This window comes from Hemiscyllium ocellatum, chromosome 1 (assembly GCF_020745735.1).
Source record: "Hemiscyllium ocellatum isolate sHemOce1 chromosome 1, sHemOce1.pat.X.cur, whole genome shotgun sequence".
In the NCBI taxonomy this organism is placed as follows: domain Eukaryota; kingdom Metazoa; phylum Chordata; class Chondrichthyes; order Orectolobiformes; family Hemiscylliidae; genus Hemiscyllium; species Hemiscyllium ocellatum.
Genome location: NC_083401.1, coordinates 41783026 through 41797628, shown reverse-complemented (window position 1 = coordinate 41797628; position 14603 = coordinate 41783026). Strand labels below are relative to the sequence as shown.

Below are 14603 nucleotides of genomic sequence, written 5' to 3'. Positions count from 1 at the left end.
GACCTCATGGCTCCAAAACTCAATCCCTCTACCAATAAAAGCTAACACACCATATGCCTTCTTAACAACTCTATCAACCTGGGGTGGCAGCTTTTCGGGATCTATGTGCACAGACACTGAAATCCCACTGCTCATCACTACACTACCAAGAATCTTACCATGAGCCCTGTTGCTACTTCCAAAGTGAATCATCTCACACTTTTCCACATTAAACTCCGTTTGCCAACTCTCAGCCCAGCTCTGCAGCTTATCTATGTCCCTATGTAACTTGTAACATTCTTCAGCATTATCCACAACTCCACTGACCTTAGTGTCATCTGTAAACTTACTCACCCATCCTTCTATGCATTCATCCAGATCACTTATAAAAATAACAAACTGCAATGGCCCCAATACAGATCCTTGCAGTACACCACTCGTAACTAAGCTCCAGGATGAGCATTTCCCTTCAACCAACACCTTTTGTCTTCTTTCAGCTAGCCAATTTCTGATCCAAACCACTAAATCATCCTCAATCCCATGCTGCTGTATTTTGTGCAAATGCCAATCATGGGGAACCTTATCAAACGCCTTACTGAAATCCATATACACCACATAAATCGCTCTACCCTCTTCCACCTGTTTGGTCAGCTTCTCAAAGAACTCAATAAGGTTTGTGAGGTATGACCTACCCTTCACAAAATGGTGTTGACTATCCCTAATCAGCTCATTCCTTTCTAGATGCCACAGAAAATGGGGGAGATAGTAAATGAGTATTTTGCATCAGTATTTACTGAGGAAAAGGATATGGAAGATATAGATTGTAGGGAAATAGATGGTGACACCTTGCAAAATGTCCATATTACAGAGGAGAAAGTGCTGGATATCATGGAACACATGTATTTGGAAAGCCAAGGACTGATTAGGGATAGTCAACATGGCTTTGTGTGTGAGAAATCATGTCTCACAAACTTGATTGAGTTTTTTGAAGATATAACAAAGAGAACTGATGAGGGCAGAGCAGTAGATGTGATTTATATGGACTTAAGTAAGCCGTTTGACAAGATTCCCTATGGGAGACTGGTTAGCAAGGTTAGATCTCACGGAATACAGGGCGAACTAGCCATTTGGATACAGAACTGGCTCAAAGGTAGAAGACAGAGGGTGGTGGTGAAGGGTTGTTTTTCAGACTGGAGGCCTGTGACCAGTGGAATGCCATAACAATCGGTGCTGGGTCCTCTACTTTTTGTCATTTACATAAATGATTTGGATGTGAGCATTAGAGGTACAGTTAGTAAGTTTGCAGATGACACCAAAATTGGAGGTGTAGTGGACAGCGAAGAAGGTTACCTCAGATTACAACAGGATCTTGATCAGATGGGCCAACGGGCTAAGAAGTGGCAGATGGAGTTTAATTCAGATAAATGTGAGGTGCTACATTTTGGGAAAGCAAATCTTAGCAGGACTTATGCGCTTAATGGTAGGAAGTGTTGCTGAACAAAGAGACCTTGGAGTGCAGGTTCATAGCTCCTTGAAAGTGGATTCGTAGGTAGATAGGATAGTGAAGAAGGCGTTTGGTATGCTTTCCTTTTTTTGGTCAGAGTATTGAGTACAGGAGTTGGGAGGTCATGTTGTGGCTGTACAGAATGTTGGTTAGGCCACTGTTGGAATATTGTGTGCAATTCTGGTCTCCTTCCTATCGGAAAGATATTGTGAAACTTGAAAGGGTTCAGAAAAGATTCACAATGATGTTGCCAGGGTTGGAGGATCTGAGCTAGAGGGAGAGGATGAACAGGTTGGGGCTTTTTTTCCCTGGCGCGACGGAGGCAGAGGGATTATAGAGGTTTATAAAAGTACAAGGGGCATGGATAGGATAAATCGACAAAGTCTTTTCGCTGGGGGCGGGGAGTCCAGAATTAGAGGGCATAAGGTTAGGGTGAGAGGGGAAAGACATAAAAGAGACCTAAAGGGCAACTTTTTCACACAGAGGGTAGTACATGTATGGAATGAGCTGCCAGAGGATGTGGTGGAGACTGGTACAATTGCAACATTTAAAAGGCATGTGGATGGGTATATGAATAGGAAGGGTTTGGAGCAATATGGGCCGGGTGCTGGCAAGTGGGACTAGATTGGATTGAGATATCTGGTTGGCATGGATGGGTTGGACCGAAGGGTCGGTTTCCATGCTGTACATCTCTATGACTCTAATTGCCTTTCCCCTAGATATGACTCTTTCCCTGTATTATATACCTATCCCTTTCCATCACTAAAGTAAACATTATTGAATTGTGGTCACTATCACCAAAGTGCTCACCTACCTCCAAATCTAATACCTGGTTGGGTTCATTTCCCACTACAAATCCAATGTGGCCTCGCCCCTTGTTGGCTTGTCTGTATACCATGTCAGGAAACCGTCCTGCACACATTGGACAAAAACAAAATCTAAAGTACTCAAACTATAGTATTTCCAGTCAATATTTGGGAAGTTAAAGTACCCCATAACAACTACCCTGTTACTTTTGCTCCTATCCAGAATTATCTTTGCTATCCTTTCGTCTACATCTCTGGAACTATTCAGAGGCCGATAGAAAACTCTAAACTGGGTGACCTCTCCTTTCCTATTTCTAATCTGATTCCTGATGAAGGGCTTATGCTCGAAACGTCGAATTCTCTATTCCTGAGATGCTGCCTAACCTGCTGTGCTTTGACCAGCAACACATTTGCAGCTATTTCTAATCTGAGCCCATACTACCTCAGCAGACGAGTCCTCAAACATCCTTTCTGCCACCGTAATACTGTACTTGACTAACAATGCCATACCTCCCCCTCTTTTACCATCTTCCCTGTTCTTAGTGAAACAGCTAAACCCGGAACATGCAGCATCCATTCCTGTCCCTGTTCTATCCATGTCTCCGAAATGGCCACAACATCGAAGTCCCAGGTATCAACTTATACAGCAAGTTCACCCACCTTATTCCAAATGCTTCTGGCATTGAAGTATACACACTGCAAACCACTTCTGTAGAGGTTCCACCTAACCCAGAATGAGCCCCAGTTATCTAGGTATCCGAAACCCTCTCTCCTGCACCATCCCTGAAGCCATGTGTTCAACTCCTCCCTCGCCCTATTCCTCGCCTCACTAGCATGTGGCACAGATAACAACTCTGTTTGTTCTAGCTGTAAGCTTCCACCCAAGGTTCCTGAATTTCTGCTTTAAATCCCCATCCCTTTCCCTACTTATGCCATTAATACCTACGTGGACCACGACTTGGGTTTGCTCCCCCTCCCCCTCAAGGATCCCGAAAACACAATCCGAGACATCACGAACTGTCACATCTGGGAGGCAACAAACCACTGGACTCTCGTTCCCATAGAACCTCCAATCTGTTCCCCCTAACTATGCAGTCCCCAATGACTAATGCTCTGTTCCTCTCCCATGTGCCTTCTCAGCAACAGGGACAGACACTATGCCAGAGACCTGTACCCAATGGCTGACCCTTGTTAAGTTGTTCCCCCCAACAGTATCCAAAACGGTATACTTGTTCTTGAGGGGAACGGCCACAGGGGATCCATGCACTATCTGCCAGTTCCCTTTCTATCCTCTGACTGTAATCCATCTGCCTTTTTCTTGTACCTGACGTATGACTATCTCCCTGTAACTCCTCTCAAAAACCCCTCTCCACCTCCCAAATGATCCAAAGTTCATCCAGCTCCAGTTCCCTAACACAGTTTTCAAGGAGCTGGAGCTCCCATAGATGAAGTCAGCAGGGACACTAATGGTGACCTTTACTGCCCACATTCTGCAGGAGGAACATTCAACTGCCCTCACGTCCGTTCCCACTATTCTAAATTCCCAAAGAGACAATTGAAAAGTAAAAAGTACAAAAAAACTGGTTACCTTACCAATCCAGCACACAGAGCCCGTTTTCTTTGGTTAGAGGAGGATGGGTGGGTGGGAGACACTACCTCAGTCGTGTTTCAGGTAAAGCGACAGCCTAAATATATTACCTCACTTACTCAGCAGTCCTGTATCCGCTCCTGCTCAGCGTGCACTCCGTCTATGCACAAGGTAAGCTTACGTAGGTTTAGATTTATATACCCGACAAACCCCCGGTCCTCATTTTTTCAGTATTAGCAGCAGTGGGCGGAGTTAAATGATATATAGGAGCAGATCCAGCAGCCCAAAGATGGACATCCATGAAATATTGTGGAACACCAACAGCAGCAACACTATATTCCAGCTCATGGCCTGACAGATCCTCCCCCCCATCACCATCATGCAAAATTACCCTGAGACTCAATCATGAAATACAACAATGATGCATATGAAAAGATTCAGTGGAAATTTATTATTCTTTTTGCCTTGATGGTGATAGGAAAAAGGATCTGTCAGGACATGAGATGGAATACAATGGTGGGCTTACCAATTTCAGAGAACGCTGAGGAAGATTCGGTGTATTCTTTTTGCCTTTTTTCACTTTATTTTAAATGTTGCTCATGAAATAGTAATTCTATCCAGCATATTTGCAAGACAATGTTTTCTAAATGGTAAATACATGAATAGGAACTTTCTTACCAGCAAACAACATCTTCCCAGTTAGCATTTCTGTAAATATACAACCTGCAGCCCACATATCAATAGCTTTGGTGTAGTTGTTCGGAGACAGAAGGAGGCGAGGAGATCGATACCATTTGGTTACTAAACCTTCAGAAAGATGACCCTGGACAATGAGAAATGCAAAAACACAATATTGACCAACACAATGGATTTCCGCAATGTCGTGGTTTTAAAGACAAAGTTCTGTGAAACAATTTTGTTACTTATCTATAGCATGAAATTAGCAACAAAATTGGCAAGTATTCAGATTGTTCTTCAAAGTGAGGGGCAAGCATTGTAATGCACAGGATACCCTGATTATCATCCACTAAAAAGTCTACCAAATCTTCTGCCTATCAGGGAGCTCAGTGGTCACCTGACTTGATTTTTGGTCAATAATTTTCGGTTGCAGTGATTTCCCTTCCTGCCTGAAACTGTCAGACACTGCGAGGAGCAATGCCACTCCAGAGGGTGAAGATGTTGTTTGCATTATAATGTTGAAGTCCTCTAGCAATGGGGTGTTTGCAGAATAAATGTCACATGGCGAAGGCATGTTGAAGATGTTTGGTGGCAAGGTGACTCTTAGGTGCTCTAATCTGGCTCCGATGCATCAAGCAATTACTATTTTTAGACTTTCAACACCCATTCTCAACTGTACTGCACTACGATTTATGTACAGGCTTCTTTTTAACCTTAACGCTAACGCCTAGCTTCCTATTAACTCTGAGAACTTCTTCCTGAATTATAGGCTCATAGGCTCAAACTTTTATAGCACAGAGGGAGGCCATTCCTCCATCATTTCATGCCAGTCAACAAAGATTTGATGAGATTAATCCCATTTTACAGCTCTTGGTCCATAGCCCTGGAGGAAATGACAATACAAGTGCACACCTAAATTCGGGTTAAGTATTTCAAGAGTTTCTGACTCAACCATTCTTTCAGACTCCCATTACTCTTTGAATGATGATGTTTTTCCTCCACTTTAGCTTTCTACCTCTTACCTTAAATCTATGCTCCCTGGTCATTGACCCTCCACTAAAGGAATAGAACACCTTCCTATCCAGTCTATCTATGCCCGTTAATCTTACACACTTCTAACAGGTTCTGTGTTATGCTTTGCTAGTCCAATTAATCCTAGTCTATCCAATCTTTCCTCATAGCTCAGACCCTCAAGTACAGGCAATAGTTTGATAAATCTCACATGTACCCTCTTGAGGGGCCAGAGCTGCCCTCAGCACTCCAGTTGTGACACAAGCATAGTTTTAGACAGTTCCTACATAACCACCTTGTTCTTGTCTCCTATGCATCAACTAATAAAGGCAAACCCATATGTCTGCTTAATCATCTTATCTATCTTCCCTGATTTTTTCATGAATCTGTGGATGAATCTGTGGATATGCACACCAAGCTCCCAGTACTCCTACGGTCGTACCGTTCATAGTGTAATCCCTTGTTATCATTGCATCATACTTTTCCAAGTTGAATTCCATTTGCTACTCGCCTGACCCGTCCATTGATGTTCTCCTGCGAATCTCCTCACGATTTAGCAAATCTGTTTGAGGCTAGAGTTTTGTGGCACATGGGTTATTGTTCCTAACTCTATGTCAGAGGTCCATGTTCACGTTCCATCTACACTGGACCTGAGTCACAGCTGTACCCACTGATCCAAACCCCAGATTCTCATCTCCCTTCCACTTCGGCCTGGTTGCAAAGATTACCCTTCCCTCATTGCTAACAACTCCTCTACCTTGGCTACCTTATCTTGGCTACCACTCCAGTTACAAGCTCACAGGTAGCTTTCCCTCTAAGCTGTGCAGCCACTCTGAGGATCTTCTGAGATTCCATGCACCAAAAACATTAGAGGGAATACTGCTTGCCTGTACAGTTTTGTCTGTACTTTGTAATTATTGAGCTGCAATAAGATGGATGCCTACAATGAATTCTCCATTGTAAGGGTCACATAATTTTTTTAAAAAATCATCCATGGAATGTGGGCATTGCTGGCAGAGCCAGCCAATAAATGGGAATTTATTGCCCATTCCTAGATGTCCTTCTGCAGGTGGTGGTAAGCTGCTTTCTTGAACTGCTGCTGTCCATTTAGTTTACCTCGATCCACAATGTCATATAGAGAAAGTTCCAGGATTTTGACTCAGCGACAGGTAGAAAAGTCAGAATGGTGAGTGACTTGGAGAGGAACTTTCAGGTAGTAGTGTTCCCATATATTTGCTGAGGTTAGAGTGGTTCTGGAAAAGCTTAGCAGGATGAAGGACTTTTGCCTGAAACATCGATTTTCCTGCTCATTGGATGCTGCCTGACCTGCTGTGCTTTTCCAGCACCACTTTAATCTTGACTCTAATTTCCAGAATCTGCAGTACCCACTTCTGTCATATATTTGTTCTTCTCCTTCTAGATAGCAATGGTCAGGAGTTTGGAAAGTGCTGTCAAAGCAGTCTTGGAGAATTTCTGCAGTGCATCTTGTAGATGATACACACCTCTGCTACTGTACTTCGATGGTGGAGAGACAGGATGTTTCTGGACATGATGCCAAACAAGAGGCTGCTTTGTTGTGGATACTGTCAAGCTTCTTGATAGTTGTTGGAGCTGCACCCATTCAGACAAATGGGGAGTATTCCAACACACTCCTAATTTGTGCCCTGTAGATGGTGAACAGGTTTGGGGATTCAAGAGGTGAGTTACACACTGCAGGATTCTTAAATTCTGACCTGCTCTTGTCGTCACTAAATTTATATAGCTAGCTCAGTTCAGTTTCTGGTCAATGATAACCCTCAGGATGTTAACTGGGAAATACAGTAATGATAATGTAATTGAATGTGAAGGGGCACAGTTGAGGTGTAAACTGCCCCAAAGGTTCACCTTCCCCATTATTAGTGCCAGTGCTCCTTGAACCAGAACCCACTTCTTCCACACCAGTCAAAGCAGAAAGACATAACAAACAGATATAAAGATAATGACTTGGATTGTAAAACATTCCCTCAAACCTCTCCCCTCAATGTTCTCATTTCTTAAGTGTATGCAATTACTGATGAGATTTGAGATCAGGTCATTGCACTTAAACTATACTGGAGCCAAATAGCTCCTACCTGCTCAAACCAGTTTTCTCTAACAGTACAGCCTTGACTGTGTCACAGTTTCTTGCAATACAAAAAAAAAAGTTACTGATAAAGTCAGAACTCCCTTGTCATTCTCACAATATAAGAATCTAAAGCACAATTAGTGTTTTAAAAGCAGTACGGAAAAGCCAAAATAAAACCAGTAATTGTGTTGAAGAAACAAGGAATTAACAATACCTTTTCCTCTCAAGGCTCAATATAATGTAGAAAATTATATCTTTGAAATTCAGCAATGTTCTTGTGAGAGACAGGTCTTAGCAAAACAACATGACAGCTGGCTCACACTGCATCATTTTCTGTTATATTTTTCATCCACTGTTGGCCTTTATCCAGCTCATCAATGTCAGCTCAAATTCTATCATGATATATTCCCTGTCTCATTTTCTCCTCTTCCCTCACTTGCCTGACACGATCTCCTTTAATCAAAGTTAATTGGATCTCTGCTGCATGTTGTGATGGGACTATTTAAAAATGGTTGCCAATCTCTCAATTACCTAATGACATTGAGATCAGAGCACATATTTGCACTGGGCAAATGCACTGGTAGGGTCGATATCTAACTGAACTGGCTTTGGCAAGAATAACTCATTAACATAATTATAAAGCCTGTATGTTTACCACATGAGCAGAGCTACACAACAGTAGATGGCGAGGAAATATGTATTTGGCCTCTTAAAGAATTGCTTCTCGTTTCATTTTTTTAAATGTTTTTGTTCTATGCTGAGTCACAGTATCTGAATTATTTAGCCAATGGAATGGATTGTTGCTCAGAGACCAGCGATAACAGTGAGACAAGATCCTCACAGTTGAGTGGTGAAAGGCATCTCTTAACATCCTCATTATTACATTATCTCATTTCATTTCAATGTAGCTTCCCATTCTCCTACCCTCTGGATAGAAACCAGATAGCAACAATTCCCCAGATGAAAATCAGAGTGGACACCCAGGCGACTGCAGCTCACTGCTTACTCCTCTGGCCCTGCATTTTGGACACCAGGTACCAACATTTCAGGGCACATGCTATGAGCAGTTACTCCACACACACCCCCCATCCAACTGGACCTCGCAGTCCCCATCAACAAAGCCAGGTATCAATTTCCCTCAGTCTGACAATGTGAGGCAATTCTCAGGAGCCGGGCACTTGACCAGGTACATAGCTGGGCCTTAAGGGCACTTCTGGTGCTCGGAATCCTGCAAGATCTTGGCAGTGGGCAGTAGTCCTGTCTGTGATGAGTGGGAGAACACAGTGAGCAGAGTTCACTGTGAATGTGGTGTGTAAATACTGAGGTGAGTTTAGAAGATAGTGCGAGTAAACCTGCCAGGGCCCACGGAGAGAAACCTTCCATGGAACTTGCCAAAATTGACACTCGATTTCTGGTAAAATTCGGCCTTTTTATCCAGCTTTAAGTACAGAGATAGACTTGTGTGAACCTGGCAGGCCAGCGTGAGAATTCTGACTGAAATTGGCCTGTTTTATTCTTCTCAAGTCTGCAATAAGGAAAGCATTGGTCCTTGCAGCTCCAATTGATGAGGAGAAAGAAGGAACATTGAAGGCCTGATATCTCCAGGAAAAGAAAATGTTGTCCATGTGGCTGAGAGAATCTATCAATGTTGTGTACTTGGATTTCCAAAACGTATTTGATAAGATGCCACACATTATGCTAACGTCAGGGTAGAAATTATCATGGATAAAAGATTAGTTGGCTAACAGGAAGCAGAAGGTACAGATAACTGGGTCATTTCTGGGCTGGCAAACTACAACTAGTGGATTGTTATGGGATCAGAGCAGGGACATTAACTATTTACAATCTTTATTTAGTTGGAAGGATTGACTGTATGGCAGCTAAATTTGGGGAGGGTACAAAGAAAGGCTAGAAAGTAGTGAGGAGGGCAAAAAAAAGTTTACAAAGATAAGTGAAGTAAGTGGGCAAAAAAATCAGCAATGTGGAAAAATGTGAAGTCATGAAGACATGCAATTTGAATGGAGAAAGATTGCAACACTCAGCAGTACAGAGGGATCTGGGGTTCTGATACATGAATCACAAGAAGTTAGTCTGCAGCTGCAACATGTGAATAACAAACAAATGGAATATTGTTCTTTACTGCAAGGGAAATGGAACATAATAGTGCAGACACTTTGCATACCATTGTACAGGACATTGGGGAGACCACATCTGAAGTATTGTGTACAATTTTAGGCACTTTACTTGAGAAAAGATTTAACAGCATCAGATGCAGTTCAGAGAATGTTAACTTGATATTTCCTGGGATGAGAGATGTTATCCTATGACAGAAACGCTGGAAAGATTATGCCTGTAACTGTTGGAAAAATGAGAGGTGATCTTAGTGAAACAAGTAAGATGCTTAATGGGCATTGACAAGTGGATGCTGAGAGGATGTTTCCCTTGTGGGAAAATCTAGAATGAGGGGACATAGGTTACAAATAAAGGGATCTCCCATTTAAGAATGAGATGAGGATTCTTTTTTCCTCATAAGAGTGTTAGTATATTTAATTTTCTTCCCCAGACAGCAGCTGAGACAGGGTCATTGAATATTTTTCAGGCAGAGTTAGATTGTTGATTGGGTGGGAGAATCAAAGGATGTGGGGTGAGAAAGTAGAGTTGAGGACATAATTAGATAGGTTATAGTCTTAATAAATAGTGGAACAGGCTTGAGGGATCAAATGGCCTACTCATATCATATTTTCACCTTGGTCTAATTTTTTTTTATCAAGTAACCAGAAGTCCAGGTTGTAAATTTGTTCACTGTGGTGGTAGATTTGTTTTCAGATGGTCCATCACCATGCTAGGTAACATCATCAGTGAGCCTCGGGTGAAGTGCTGGTGTTCTGCCCCGCTTTCTACTTAGGTGTCTTGGTCTGTTAAGGTGGGTGATGTCCCTTTCGGTTCTTTTTCTCAGATGTTGGTAAATGGGGTCCAAAACGATGTTTTTATTGATGGAGTTCCAGTTAGAGTGCCAGGCCTCTAGGAACTCCCGCATGTGTCTCTATTAGTCTGAACTAGGATTGATGTGTATCCCAGTCAAAGTGGTATCCTTCTCAGACTGTATGTAAGGATATTTGGGACAGTTGGTTATGTCGTTTGGTGGCCTGGTGGCTAGTTTTACTGGTTGTTGGTACAGGGTCCTTTAGGTACATCAGTAACCGCTTCAGTGTATTGGTAAGTTTGTGGGCTACCATGATGCCAAGGGGTCACAGTAGTCTGGTAGTCATCTCTGTGATGTGTTTGATGTATGGTAGTGTAGCTAAAGTCTCTTGGCGTGTTGTGTCTTCTTGTTTGGGTTTGTTGCTTAAGAATCAGTGGACTGTGTTTATCAGGTTCCTTAATACACTGTATCTATATTTTTCTTCTGCTGCTCGTAGTTCCTCCAGTGTGTTGTGGTCCATTTAAATAATGTTGTGATGCAGCTCCCTATGTAAGTGTTGGGATGATTGCCTCTGTAGTTGAGTATCTGGTCTGTGTCTGTTGCTTTCCTGTAGATGCTGGTCTGCAGTTCTCCACTGACTGTTCGTGGCACTCTAACATTTAGGAATGGAAGTCCACTGTTGTTCTGGGATAACACATCCATTTTAGGACAGGTTAGTCAGAGAAACATATGAGAATTCCTCATGGTCTGGCATTCAAACCGGAACTCCACCAAAAACACATCTGGACTCAATCTACCAACCTCTGCGAAAAAGAACTGGAAATGACATCACCCACCTTGACAGACCAAGATACATAAATAGGAAGCAGGACAGAACACCAGTGCTTCAACAGAGGCTCACTGATGATGTTACCTAGCATGGTGACAAACCGACTGAAACCAAACCTACCAGCTCAGCAAGCAAAGTTACAACCTGAACCTCAACCTGCGCTACAAATCTTCTCAAATATTGCAGCCACAAATCCAATCATGGCCTACTCAGTTTATTTTTAATCATTCATGTGATGTAAGCATCGCTGGCTAGGTCAGCATTATTGCCCATCCCTAAATGCCCAGAAGGCAGTTAAAAGTCAACCACATTGCTGTGGGTCTGGAGTCACATGTAAGTCAGACCACATAAGGACAGCAGTTTCATACCCTAAAGGCCCAGGATTAGTGAACCAGATGGGTTTTTTCAACAGTTGACAATGGACTCATGGTCATCATTAAACTCTTGATTACAGATTTTTTAATCAAATTCAAATTCCACCATCTGCCATTATCTGGGTCTCTGGATTATCTGTCCAGCAATAATACCACTAGCCCATCACCTCTCAATTATATATTTTCACCTTAGTCTTGTTTCTATTTTTGTTTTGAACGGCCAAAAGTCCCTTCTGGTCCTCAGAGCAGATTGAAGGATTCCTGTCTTATTGCCATACTGGAACAAGAAATTGTTTCTTGCACGATTCTATTGAATGGAGCACAAGCCTTATAATTCAGGATAGAACAGAGGATGGATCCTCCAATCATCAACCCTTCTATCAAGGGGAATTTTTGGAAAAGTTCCTTGAAATCTTCCCCAGCACACGATACGGTGGTTTCAATAGAACATCTCTAGCTCATAACGAAATGCTGTTTGCAACCAGAGGTACTGACTAAGTTCGGAAAATCCCCGGTACCTCCACTGGGAGCAGAAGAAAACAATGACAGCTGCTCTTTTAGGCCATCCCAGGCCTTTCCTCGAAACTGGGAATGCTGTGTACTGCTCTGACTTTTCAAGTTGAAGCTAGGGTTATACAAGTAAGATAGTGATGTAATAGTAATGTCATTTGATGAGTGATCAAGAACTCAAGGCTAATATCCTGGAGATATGGGTTTCTATGATACCATGACAGATGGTGATATGTGAATTCAATTAGAATTCCTACAGTGTGGAAACAGGCCATTTGGCCCTCCAAGTCTACACCGCCATTTCAAAGAGTAACCCACCCAGATCCATTCCTCTGCACTAATTATTCTAGACTTCCCCTAACTAATGCACCGAGATTATATATCCTCGAACACTATGGGTAATTTAGCATGGCCAATTTAACTAACCTGCATATCTTTGGACTGTGGGAGGAAACCAGAGCACCCGGAGGAAACCCACACAGACACAGGAGAATGTGCAAACTCCACACAGTCGCCTGAGAATGAAATCGAACCCAGGTCCCTGATGCTGTAAGGTAGCAGTGCTAACCACTGAGCCACTACTCCGCTCCAATAAAATCTGGAATTTTAAAAAATAAGACAGTCTAATTTTTTATCTGCATCCACAAGATCTGAGTGCTTCTGGCTGGTCAGCATTTATTGCCCATCCATAATTGCCCAGGGGGCAGTTAAGAGTCAACCACATTGTTATGTGTATGAAGTCATAGGTAGACCAGATCAGGTAAGGGTGCCAGTTTCCTCCTCTAAAGGAGTTAGTGTACCAGATTAGTTTTACAATAATCATTAGTCATTATATGGTTGCTATTAGACTAGATTTTTATTCCAGATTTTACTGGATCTACATTTCACCATCTGCTATGGTGGAATTCAAATCCACGGCCCCAGAGTATTTTCTAGAGCTTTGGATTACAGGTCTAGTGACATTATCACAACTCCACAACCACCTCCCTAATTGGAGACCCTTGTTGTAAAAAGAAAATTTTGATTTACCTATCAATGACACAGAATTTGAAAAGCCTATTAAAATGCTTAAACCTGGCTATAAAGTCTCATTCACTTGAGATTATGGACTTTGTCACCTGCTTTATGAAATTAGTGTAGGTTGATAAATGATAGACTTGACCTTCAGTCTCTTCCTTTAGATGTTGAGGCCATTCTCTTTTGAGCAATAAGGCACACACCCGAGCATATTACTGCGTGGCAGGTATTGCATAGTTCAAATACTTCTAAAATGAAAGCATAATTTGCACAAACTGGACCTTTCTAACATTGGCATGGGTACAACAGTGTTTCTGTAAACTTTTGCATCAAAGTTCAGTAGAATGTGAGTAAAGATAAAGCTTTAAATTTCCCACAACACTTATTTCCCACTCCCTACTTCATCCCTGTGGGAAATAAATTGTGAAGGAACATTTTCTTTGCCTTCTTTGGGAGAAGCCAATTGCTAATTGTCTGCTTAGAGAGATAGGTACAAATCAGCAGGTGGAGTGAACTTCAGAGAGAAGACCCTTAATTCTTTAGATATGGAATAGTAGGTATACCTCCAGTTCTCAAGGGTTATGAGATTGTCTTGAACAAAGGTTGATGTTACAAAATTGTGTCTGCTTTAAATATCTCCTCATTGTCATTGACATTGTCACTTCCCTAAGTGGAAAGTGCATCTGATTTTTATAGGCACTGACTCATACTGCTCTCTATCTACTCAACACAAAATAAAATGGGAACATGATAATGCCATGCCCTTGTGATTATATTACCATGCCCTTGTAATTACATTGCGATTTTACACGATTGCTTCTTCGATCTCTTTGATAGAATGAGTTCTGACAGGGATCGATACTGCTTTATTTCACAATGCACATGTACAACACTTCCATGACTATCTTGTTTAATTCAAGTCATACAACAAATCTGTATGGAACAATAAAAAATAAAAAAATCATCAATTTTTTTATTCATTCATGACAAAAAAAAGCGTTGCTAGCTAGGCTAGCACTTATCACCCATCCATAATTGCCCAAATGGCAGTTAAGAGTCAATCACATTGCTGTGGGTCTGGAGTCACATGTAGACCAGATTAGGTGAGGATGCAGTTTTATTCCCTGAAGGATATTAGTGAACCAGATGGGGTTTTCCAACAGTCAATTCATGGCCATCATTGGATGCTTAATTCCATATTTTTATTGAATTTTCATTGAACCCGGATCCCCAGAATATTTCCTGGGTCTCTGAATTAACAGTCCAGTGATAATATTACT

General features: G+C 42.0%; 1 protein-coding gene across 1 annotated transcript in view; it reads right to left on the bottom strand.

Annotated features, from left to right (window-relative positions):
* LOC132818229 (mitogen-activated protein kinase 4-like) overlaps window positions 1-14603 on the bottom strand; it is a 51871-nt gene that overhangs the window by 22467 nt on the left and 14801 nt on the right. The window contains exon 2 of the mRNA XM_060829012.1: window positions 4556-4700. Within this exon, the coding sequence (XP_060684995.1) occupies window positions 4556-4700 (145 nt within the window). The remainder of the gene's footprint in view (window positions 1-4555; window positions 4701-14603) is intronic.